The sequence below is a fragment of the Nicotiana tomentosiformis genome, chromosome 1, assembly GCF_000390325.3.
Source record: "Nicotiana tomentosiformis chromosome 1, ASM39032v3, whole genome shotgun sequence".
NCBI classification, from domain to species: domain Eukaryota; kingdom Viridiplantae; phylum Streptophyta; class Magnoliopsida; order Solanales; family Solanaceae; genus Nicotiana; species Nicotiana tomentosiformis.
The window spans coordinates 87494181-87506372 of NC_090812.1; the positions used below are offsets into that span (position 1 = coordinate 87494181).

General features: G+C 35.6%; 1 protein-coding gene across 1 annotated transcript in view; it reads right to left on the reverse strand.

Moving 5' to 3' along the window:
* Nucleotides 1-8379, reverse strand: part of LOC104104875 (alpha-N-acetylglucosaminidase) — a 36892-nt gene extending 28513 nt beyond the window's left edge. Inside the window, exons 1-8 of the mRNA XM_070186902.1 lie at nucleotides 7903-8379; nucleotides 7229-7302; nucleotides 6432-6643; nucleotides 5366-5487; nucleotides 4562-4647; nucleotides 3286-3380; nucleotides 2999-3080; nucleotides 2323-2429 (exon numbers count right to left, since the gene is read on the reverse strand). Of these exons, the coding sequence (XP_070043003.1) occupies nucleotides 2323-2429; nucleotides 2999-3080; nucleotides 3286-3380; nucleotides 4562-4647; nucleotides 5366-5487; nucleotides 6432-6643; nucleotides 7229-7302; nucleotides 7903-8121 (997 nt within the window). The 5' untranslated portion in view covers nucleotides 8122-8379. The remainder of the gene's footprint in view (nucleotides 1-2322; nucleotides 2430-2998; nucleotides 3081-3285; nucleotides 3381-4561; nucleotides 4648-5365; nucleotides 5488-6431; nucleotides 6644-7228; nucleotides 7303-7902) is intronic.
* Nucleotides 8380-12192: the final 3813 nt, after the last annotated feature.

Sequence of the window (12192 nt, forward strand, 5' to 3'; positions counted from 1 at the left end):
TGACAGGAAATACACAATTATAGGCTGCAAAACATTTAACTCTTTTTTCTCAAAGGAAAACCCAGGAAGTAGACCCTGCATCGACTTGCCAAACAAACAATATAAATAATGATTCATGAACTATAACCAACAATATGACTGAATCAGTGAAATTGGGAATTTGCATCACCCAATCCTGCCTAAATATGAACATCACAATAAAACTAGATATACTACACCATATGTGCTTTGGCTTCTTCCTCGGCAGGAATTGAGGTCGACAAGGTATTTTGATCCATTAAAGCACCTTATACTGCAGTTGGACTAAAATATTCTCACTTGGGGGGGGGAGGGGGGGGAGAGAGAGAAGAGGAGAACTAGATGTTGAAAGTCATTATACCAGATCGCAAAAACTAGCAACCTCTAGCACATACTATCAACAAAAACAGCAATATTCAAGTATTTTAAGCTTAATTGAAGTCATCAATGATCATAAAAATTCTAATGGTATATCGATTACCACCACCCTCATCGGCTTTCTAATACTTAACCCAAGATACTTTTTCTCCTTCAACAGGTGTCTGTCAGAATAGAAAATGCATCAAGCACTTTATACGCTTTCTCCCTCCCTACCATGTTATCTATATTTAACTTAAGTGCAATTAATATCAAAACCATACAATCATATTAGCTTTTTTGCTTCGAATATGGTTATGGGTGTCAAGGATAGAAAGGAAACAATTACACTTGAAGATGAAAATAGAAAAAGAGGACAGAAGCCACATCTCATATAAGCTTTCATTAGGGCATGACTGATAAAATACAAGTGCTAAGTGTTAAATAACTCATGATTTTAAAGGCACAAATACAAAGCATGCCATAGTCTAATTTGGAGTGAGAAAAAAATGGGGAAATGCTGAAAACTGGACTCATGTTATATGACTAGTAGAATCTAGCAGAACGGTAAATACCAAATTCAAAAATCCTCACCAGGAACAAACCCATGCTCCCATAAAAAATAATAACAGACTGACAGAATACAACTCCAGAAGTAACATAGCATGGCTAAATACAAATTTTAGGGTCCTAATTCCCTGAGGACCTCCCAACAGATATGTAGTCAGGGTTAAATAAGTTCATCTTGCTGGAAAAATACTGATTCAAGTGCTTTCCATTTATCTCTTTTCTAAAACGTGCTCAGGCATGTGCTTGTCATGTATGTGATTTTTGCCTTTCTCTAAGCCTCATCGTATTTCTGTTTTCTAGATGTACCAGGTAGGCAAGAGTATGTGAATGACTATGGTTCAAATCCCATTTCATTCCTTGCATCTCTTAACTTAATTTAACTATCGCTATCGTATTTTGCAGATTTGCCAGGATATTGTAAATCTGCTGTCTAGGAGTGGTTTCGCCTTTCAGAAATTTATATGTTTAGAAAAAAGACAGAACTTCTAATTTTTATTTGTATTTGCATAATATTGGCACGAGATGGTTGCACATCTGGGCCGGTAGTCGTGGGAGAAGAAGACAAAAGGCATGGAAGGTTGCTCCATTAGCCCTTATGTGGATCGTATGGAGAGATAGAGAAACAGGAGAGCTTTTGAGGGGATTGAGAATGTTTTTGCACACTTGAGAACTAGTCTCGTGTCTTTGATAGCTTTTTGGTGAACCCATGAGATCCCAACTTGTATAGATGACTGGGTGTCTTCTGTAGAGAATCATGTTTTGTTGTAGATCCTCTACCTTTTTGTATACCCCTTGTATAAGGGAGTTTTCCCTTTGTGAATAATACCATTTACCTTATCAAAAACATAATATTGACACGAGATGAGTTTAAATGGGGTAACGTGGTCACTGAGGATTCATATAGCTGACCCCAACTTGTTTGAGACTGAGACATAGTTGTTGTACTAGGATATTCTAAGTTGGAAAAATTGTTTGTGACAATGTGGACACCTGAGTTCCCCAAAATCTGGTGCAGTGTCATCTCTTCATACTGTCTACTGGTCAAGATTTTAGAGTTATAGAGCTGTTGGGAACTCATTGGTTTCCCCAGTGAAGCGTAGTGGTCATGCAATTTCTTGTTTATTCTATTTCTTTCCATTAGTTCATTTAACATAGCAAGTGGAAACAGATAAGGGTAATATGTTAAAAAGCTTTGGACCCTCAATGTTCTATGTTCAAAATGGAAAAAGATAAAGCAATAGAACAAGAATAAAAGAGGTCAAGAAGCTTCACAAAAGTCTAGAATCCTTTTACATTTTTCAAGACCAAAAACTTTTATCTGTATTCTGTTTATTAAAGACGAATCCTTTTCAACTGAAGGACAGAAGTATTACTCACCCTCAATCTGTTTCCGGATAAATGCCTCTCCAATTTCAATAAATAAAGGATCGGAAGGGGCAAGGAGAAAAGTACAACACCATCGAGGGTCACCATTAACAGTGTTCCTAAGAAAAGTATAAACTCCATCAGGTTCAAAACAAGCAAATCTTCTAGTATCTGACAATAAAATTTTCAGCCAAGTTAGATGTACTTTCTTAGGGAGCACTTCAGAAACATGAAAATTTTAAAATTACCAGGGATAGAATTTTTACTTTCGGAAACAGAAAGCTAAGTGAGTCCTTAATACTTCTAGCTCTTCAACATAAGAAAGGTTAGTCGGAATTCGTACATTGCTCTATACGAATATAAAATTGGAAAACTATCGTTCTTTTTTAGATTATAGAAGAGAAGTTGGTCAAAAACTAGGAGGGTAGAGGAAAAAAACTAAAGGACGCATCTCACTAGCTGTCATAAGCTTATCATCTAACGAACATCACAGAAATCGAACTTAATTTAGAAACATGTTGAAGAAAAGTTCTAAAACTTGGCATGGAGAGTGAAGCGAAGGGAAAGAAAGAGATTGTGAAATATTTGCATATCCTCAAAATAAAAGTAATAGAAAACAATGTTATGAAAAGGACCAGCAAGACGGAAATTTACTAATAGAGACAACAAACTTCAAAAATTGACATACCAGTCCCCAAGTCTTGTAATATTTGCAGACGGGAATATCTTTTTTAAAGCAGCTGGAACATTTCCAGAGAATGATGGAAGCACTAGCAGCCATTGGAGAAAAATGAAGACAAGAAAATTAGTTTGAGCAATCACATTGTGAATTGAAGAAGTAAATAACAGAAACACCTTCAACTTAATTAAAACACCGGGCTACGAGAAGCCATGGTCTGCTAATCAGAATTCGAACATAAAGAAGAAAGACAAAATTGGTGAAAGATTCCTTTGGAACCAAAAACAATGGCATACCTGGGGTCATGCCCACCTCTTGCATCCGAGATAATATCTGTTTCTGCAATGCTAACTGAATATTTAACCAGTTTTGAGATAAAGGTCCACCCCATCTGCAGTGCAATATAGATTTGGAGTGTAAATATCCAAAAATGAAACACAATAAGATACAGAGAGCAATCCGCAGCAAACTTTGAAGCATAGATACCATGAGGAATGTAATACAAATAGGGATGAATTTAGTCGCATCTGCTGTATGAACACTTTAAAAGTGTAGATAAGGACCCAAGGGTGTGGCCTAGTGGTCAATGAAGTGGGTTGAGAATCTGAGATCTTAGGTTCAAATCTCAGAGGAGACAAAAACACTAGGTGATTTCTTCCCCTCTGTCCAAGCCTTGGTGGATAGAGTTACTAGATACCTGATGGGAGGTAGCAGGTAGCCCGTGGAATTAGTCGAGGTGCGTGCAAGTTGGCCCCGACACCACGATTATAAAAAAAAGTATCGCTAAAGATGCATGCTTTCATCTTCATCCTCAAAAAATACAAACTTTAACGAGGAAAATGTCGGATTGTGCTAAGACAACTAAATCCCCGTGAGGGTAAAAAATGACACCTGGTCTTTCTTACCTCAACAACGAAATGGTAAGACACAAATAGCAAAGGATAATAGGCAGCTAGGGAAAAAACATGGAGACGAATCAGCTTAGCTTTGCAAAAAATTGAGGCACAAATGATTCTTCAAGCTCTTATAACATTGGTAACAAATAGACCTTACATATGACTCCCATCTCAAAAAGAATCTATTAAGAACAAGAGGCCACAATAGGATGGAAAATTTTATAAGTAGACCTAGCCTATCACCTGTTGGCCTTCCAATCATATGAGAAGGATTGCATGCATCAATCAGATGACAAGTAAATTTAGAATTCATTATAGATCTTATAGGCGAGCTAAACTCACTTAGATGTAGCTGAACAGCCTAAGATAGGCGGAGCTAAACTCACTTAGATGTAGCTGAACAGCCTAAGATAGGCCTGCTTTAACACATCTGAAATATCCTCCTTTCCTAGGTACTGAACCCTTTAACTTTGAGCACCATCTACAGAAGTTCAAAGTCAATTTACCGCATGACATTTAATTCACAAAATATTTACAAATATATGCCTTGGTCTCACAAGATACCTGAATCAGATAACATTTGTTACAACATATGGTTTACCAGCATTTGTTGTGGCTGGAAATGCCCTTGATTGAAAAGACAAGTTAGAAACAAGGGACGGGTTATGGTACTCACGCGTGTAGGTTTCCCATGCGAGCCCAAGCCAGGAAGGCAGGTCCACCAAAGAAATCATTTAGATCTTGGCTAGTAATATTATAATCCTGGGCATAAACAAACATGAACCAGAAAGTGCTTATAAGCGTCTAATAAAGCCTCTTATAAAACCATAACAAGCTGTATCATGAGCGACAACTAATCAAGCACTATGGTAGTTGTCTCCTACACACTATCAGTAATAAGAACACCAAGGTAAACATCAAGCAGATATAATCTCTGTAGCAACATAAGATATGGACATAATGACCATAAAAGAACTAGGAAAGTAACATTAAGCAGATATTGGGACATTGCTTTTCAGCACCAAATAAAATAGCCAAGAATTAATAGCATGAAGGGATGTATATTCAGTAAATTTCAGAGAAAAATGCTGCATTCTCAGAGAACAAGATTTTACCTGATGGCATATGAAACCTTAACTACTCGGCACAAAGAATAAACATTTTAATCAACAAACTTTATCTGAAATAAGGCCCAAGTTCTGGCCTACTTCATAGAGGTAGATCCAAGACAGAAGTGCTAAGTTTAGCAATAGAGAAACAACGCATATGTTAGCAGAAAGATAGGTTTATAGCATTTGTACTATCACAACTGATTCCGTTAACATACACAAAACTCGTGCTCTTGCTCAAAGGTATCAAGTAATCAAACAGCTTGTATGACTTTCCCCATTTGAATATCAGGCAGAAATTGCCATGGAAACAGCCATTTGGCTCTAAATTAAGCTAGGGGAACCCACAAAATCCAAAGCTATAACAATACCAAGAAAACTTTTTGCCAGATAGCTTCTTGCCCCGTAAACGCTAAAGGTAAGTTGATTCCTTGAAGTGCCATCCAATCTATTTCTTTCTCCCACCTTTGCCAATCCCACCAAACAAATGAATCTGCACGGGAAAGTAGGAATATGCTAAGCTGTTACACTAGCAGCATCTCAAAAAACTAATAAAAAGTAGAAATACACGAAATAGTTCAGAAAAATGGCTGAAATCAAGAGGTATCTACATCTCTATTACTTATTATCAAGTAAAAGGGTTTTCAATCAGTCTCAACTTAAATCTGAACAGCTTAAATCTACTGGAATAGTTCAGAAAAATGGCTGAAATCAAGAGGTATCTACAGCTCTATCACTTATTATAAATGCTTTGATATATGAACTTAACATTCTTGATAGACATGACTTCAATGTCAAACTCCTGATAAATTGTCCATGACCAGAGTAAGACTGATTACAGCCTTGGAAAAGATAAGGATGACAAACCGTCAACTGATCTGATTTTCTTCTGTATTTTGCTCTTTGGACATCATCTTCTAATAAGTATGGGTACAAGAGAGAATTTACAGAGAGAACCTTGGTATTGCATAAGATATCCAAATGAAAGCCCTCAAACACCACATGAATAACATACAAATAATATGTGGCTTTAGCAATGCACAAATATGTAGGGGAGGATTGAGGAACATCGTGAATTGTGGTTTCATCGTCCTACTATCAGATGAGAAAAGGACCGAGTTCTAAAGACGACAAGGAATAATCACTAGAAAAGAATAGCAAAAGAAGGCATCAATATTACTAGCACAAACACAGAGAAATTACAGTGGTATAAGGCTTTCAAACAGGATATCAGAAGATAGATGCTCACACTGTAAATATCAACTAAATACCGTATTATGTTCTCCATTATTTATGTATTGAGGGCAGACCTACTACCAGTATTTCGGTGATGGTGCATTTTTCACTGCACTTTAATATGAGACAACAGTTTATGCATAAAAGGTTGGGTTTTTTTTTTTTTTTTGGGGGGGGGGAGAGAAAGAGTTGTATTCTTACAGCTGGATGTGACGACATTTTGATAGTAGTTCCATGGTACCGGCCGTTGGATCGTCACTCCATCTGCTTCTACAAGAGGCAGTGATCCTGGCTTGGGAACTGAAGCTAACTGAACACCGCCTGTCTTGTCCCATGAAATATGAGCACCACACCTATACTTTAAATACCAGTGTAACCCCGATGTGATTTCAACGGCTGTAGTTCCTTGAATCCTAAGAGAAATCAAATCAAAGATAGACTCATCACCTAATTTAAGCCTCTTTTAGGTTGAAGCAGAAGCAGAGGTGCAGTAACAACATGTTCAACTGTATCTGCTCACTGGATAACTAAGTTTTAACTATTTTAATTTTGTCTTCTAATTTGACAAGAAAATCTGGACTACAGATGCCAAAAGAGGCTACGACAGTCAACTGTCAACCCTTAAGACATACATGTATCATGTTCAAAAGCTCGTAGTAATTATGAAGAGTGCCAATTGACATTAACAAACTAATCTGTTAAAGAACTTCGCCGAGAAACTTGCCCGAAACAAGTCAGACTTTGCAGAAAATCAGCGGCCACCTAGCATGGCGGCAAAGTTGGCAATAGTATGAACCAAGGATTTAACCCAAACAATAATCAATAAAACAATGTGCAGCTGGAAGAAGTAAATTTAGGAGTATCAACAGTCATTGCCTGCTTAAAGGAAAACACAAATTTTCTACAGTAAAAAGAACATAAAACTTTTCGCAATCAGAGAGCAATAGACATCAAAAAGTGTAACATAGCGAGATCCTTGAAACCATTTGTTACCATACAATATCTCAGGTGAATTTCTGCTTGAACTCTTGTAATTGGTTATACGAAAGCAGCTTCTTCCACCACAAAGATCCTACATTTACATACAAAATGTCATGTATAATTGCAAATTGTCAACTACCAAGTCAATTTGGCGAGAATGAAATGCAGCTATAGTAAAAAATATAGGAAATAAATGATCCTAACTTACACCGGCCTAAGATGATACTTGAAACATCATTAGATTAGAGAAAAGAAAAATTAAGAAAAGCCACTTAAATACAATTTCTTACCTTATACTTATTCAAGCAAAGATATTGTATACTATATACACAGTGATCATATAAGTAAGGATCATTTACCAATTCCAATTCTGATGGTACTAACAAGTGTAATAATAGAATAATTATTTTATCACAAAATATTTGTGCCGGTGGTTTTGAACTTATTTGTGAACCAATTAATAGTTCACACAAAGGACATATACTGATGCCATGTGTGGTTACAACTAAAACAGTCAAGTGATTCTTCAAAAAATGATATTTTTTCAACAATCTTGAGCATTTATGGATTAAACCAAGAAAAGCAGTAAACTTCAAGTTACAGACATAATGAATTACCAATTCCTAAACAAAAAGGGAATAAATGGGAGAGACCAATAATTTGAAAATCCAAGGAGACAATTGTTCAGTACCTTGGAAACAATCTTGAATTCAAAGCTGTGCAAATGGGCAGGAAGTAGCCTCTGCAAAACACCCTTAGCTGCAGATTCTTGCACTATTGGTGGTGCCTGTTTGCTGTGCAAACGCCTTAGCACAGATTCTATAGCATCTAATTCCACTGTTGCTGATGATGCTGTACATAGAAACACATAAAGAATTGCAAGTAGAAACCAAGACTTCAAATTGACCATACTTTTCTTGGAATTTGGAGCTTCAGAAACGAGTCTAATTATTGTTGATCATATAATGTTTATTTTGAATAACAAATGGTGGAGTGTATAAGTTGTCTTTTTGTTTGGTAGGTTTTTGGCTAAGAACATTTGGATTTTTCAACTTAAGGTTTATTAACATGGGAATCTGAACATTATAGAATTAGACCCCATTTTAGAATAAACTTACTTTAATGTTCTTATTGTCTGGTTCCTCAATTTATATGATAATGGAGAAGCTTCTTGCTTTTCTTTTTTACTCCACCTTTATGTGGATTTAGATAGAGGACCTAATAAGAACGGATGACGTTGACTATTCTTGACATAGATCAAATCAAATATGGAAACTCGAAAAATTGGTCATATAATCAAATTGCCTACTAATAGATGTGAGTATGAGAAGTTTAAAAGTTATAAAAAGAAATTGCAGAAGTTATTCCTAGATTTTTAAGTGGAGGAAAGTTAATCTTTTGCACATGACTTTCCCTTTTCTTAATCAGTTTGGCCTCTTATAAATCTTTTTTATTAGTAATAAAAATTTATTTGTATGTTTATAAATTCAAGACATGCATGTCTTTTATACACAAATTTATCATTAATCATATATATTCTTACTTTAATTTTAATTGTTAATGTTAAAGTTCTTGATTAGATGAAAATACCATACACTAAGTAAGTATTTACCTTTACTAGTTAATTTGGTATTTAGATTGTGAAAATAATTCCATTTCCTATTGAAAGCAACACCGAATCCTTTTATTTTATGCTTTATTGTTGGTGATTTTACCGATTAATTTGATATTTAGGTTGTGATAACAATCCATTTCCTAGTTAAAGAAATATCAAATCCTATTTGTTTTTATGCCCGTATTATTGGTACATATTAATTTTGTATCCGAACACACCCTAAATATAAAATCGTTATGAAAATTGATTTGGATAAGACTACTCGGCATAATCTTTTCATATAACATGATATAGCTTCCAAAAATAACATTATTGACCTAAATGAGGATGATTAACGACAATGACAATGACACATAGAGCCATAAAATATGGTACGTAAGGGAGTAATACGATAATTGGTAAGGTATCAAAATGTAATTTGCAATTAGGATTATTTAAAAGATCGTGTTAACACGACCTGGCATATGAGATATTCAAAGCCAAAATGCATGAAATCTTTACTTGAGGCATTATCGTAAATTTCATGATTATTGGTCTCTTTCTTAAATGCGAACATATTCTATAAATAACATATAAAAACTATGATGAAAACATTAGAGCACTTTTATAAACTTATCTTATACAACTGACAATCAAGTTTGACTCTTATAAGGAACATAATGATTCTAGTGTCACCCTAGCATAATTAGATTAGCTTAGGAGTGTGTTGGCCAACTTATTCCAATAAGGGTTGTGGTTAAGTAGTAAGTATCCCTTCATCCTTAACCAGAGGTCTCAAGTTCGAGTCCTTGGGTATAGAGTCGTCTTTGTTAGGGAGCGTTTTACCCCCTAATGTGGTACTTTCCGGCGTGAATCCGGATTTAGTCGGGCCCCAATGTGGGTACCGAACATCGGATGAAAAATCAAAAAAAAAAAAAAAGTCCAGGCCTTTCCTACAATTTGGGAGCACAAGAAGGACAGTGGCAACACAATTTTTAATTTTTTTTTTTTTTTTTTTTTGGCTGATGTTGCTTTTCAAGTGGAGCACAAGAGTTTTTTTTTTTGTGACAAAAAGAATTTGAGCTTTAAGCCTGATAAGATCAGAAGGAGGGGGAAAAATGGACGGAACCCAACTAAATTCTAGAAGAGAAAGCTATCTGACTTCAAGAAAATTAAGGACGAGAGTAAGATGAACAGCTAAAACTCCTAAGTATTGGTCACGTAGCTAAGTGAATGTGGCGATCCAAAAAAGAGCGTTTAATATTACTGGTGTCATGTTATATATGTTTTTAGAATTATCTTTTATGTGGTATCAATTTGGTTAGCTTCCGTGAGGTATTTGTTATCGCTTACTAGCATACGTAAAAAATTTAAAATTGTTTTATTGACTATATCTTATCATGTATAGACTATAGACTAAAAGCCACATATTATATGACCAGTAACTAATAAATGGTAGTGGAACACCGTTGGGTCCAAGTTGATAGTAGGTAGGTGTATGGAATAATTTTGAAGTAAAAGAGCCCGCACCCTTAGGTCTCCACTAATATCCTTGTTTTGGATATAGATCAACCGATTGAAGCATCGAAAGCAGAATAAATGGTCCACACTACCAATTGATTCTTCAAATGAATGCAAATAGAGCCGAGCAAAGGAGCCTCACCAAGCATATGGTAAAGAAAATCAATAAATTATTATAATAATTACGATCGCGGGACTTTGTATATTGTAGGCATATCAAAGTCGAGGAGGTTGAAAGGGTAATGCGTAAAATGAGCAGGGGAAGAGCGACTGACGGGCGAAAACACAACACAAAATTATTGCTCGCTAGTCAAAGATAGTATAGTTTAATTATCGTCTCCACAAGGATTGGATTTAAACAGTGTTCGAATAATCTTCAATTGATTACTATCCAGAAAAATTAATACTTGCTTTGATGACTATTACTACGATTAACTACTAAAAATTAAGCAATTAATAATTGATCACAAAAGACAGCAGATGAGCAACGAAGAAATATCAATAGGAGAAATAAGGGTAATTGACTAGATATATCCAAGGGGTGGTGCCTTGATGCATGCTATTTGCAGATGATATAATATTAGTTGACGAGACGAGGAGCAGCGTTAACACTAGGTTGGAGGTTTGGAAACAGACCCTGGAGTCTAAGAGTTTCACAGCTAAGCAGGACTAAGACAGAGTACCTGGAGTGCAGGATCAGTGGTGTAACTAACGAAGCAGACGTAGAAGTGCGGCTTGATACATAAGTAATTTCAAAAAGAGAGAGTTTCAAGTATCTTGCGTCTATAATCCAAGGCAATGGGGAATTAACGAGGATGTGACTCATTGTATTGGGGCCGGATGGATGAAATAGAGGCTCGCTTCCGGTGTTCTATGTGATAAAAACATGCCACTTAGACTTAAAGGTAAGTTATATAGAGTGGTTGTTAGGCCGACTATGACGTATGGAGTGAAGTGTTGGCCAATCAAAAGGTCTCATGTCCAAAAGTTACAAGTATCGGAGATGGGGATGGTGAGATGGATGTGTGGGCATACTAAGAAAGATCATATCAGACATGAAAATATTTGGGACAAGATGGGAGTGGCCCCCATGGTAGACAAGTTGTATGGAAGCGAGGTTGAGATGATTTGGACATGTAAAAAGGAGATGCCCAGATGCCTCAGTGAGGAGGTGTGAGAGGTTAGTCATGGTGAGTCTGAGGAGGGGCATATGTAGGCCTAAAAAGTATTGGGAAGAGGTCATAAGGCAAGATATGGCACATCTTCAGCTTATCGAGGACATGACTCTTAATAAAAAGGTGTGGAGATCGAGAATTGGGGTAGAAGACTAGTACGTAGTCGCGAGCGTATCCTTCTCTTACTTGTAGGATTAATAGTGTAACATCCCGTACATTGGCATTAGGATGCATCGTAGTAAATCCATATGATCTTGAAGGGATTAAGGTCATTCATGAGGTTATAGAGGATTTGTGACAGTACTATTGTAAGACACTGTAAGTTTGACAACCTTGATATCGTTGGATACATTTTGATATGGTATTTCTTTTAACTGAAACATTTTTGTAAAAAGTTTGATAAATATGATTTTATATAGTTATCAATATTACTACTTCCGGATATACTTTAAGTTATACACATGATATAAATGAGATTTTCTTTATTGTAAAGATAGAAATTAGTTTCTCACAAGAAAAAAAAGGTTATGTTTTTACCGTTTCGAGAATAAAGTGTACGAAAATTTGTACTCTTTATATGAAATTAGAAAAAATTAGAAGTTGATAAAATATATATATATTTACATGGATATTTTAATGAAATGTTAGTGTTTGTATTAATTTTATATAGTACCATAATTTATTAATATTT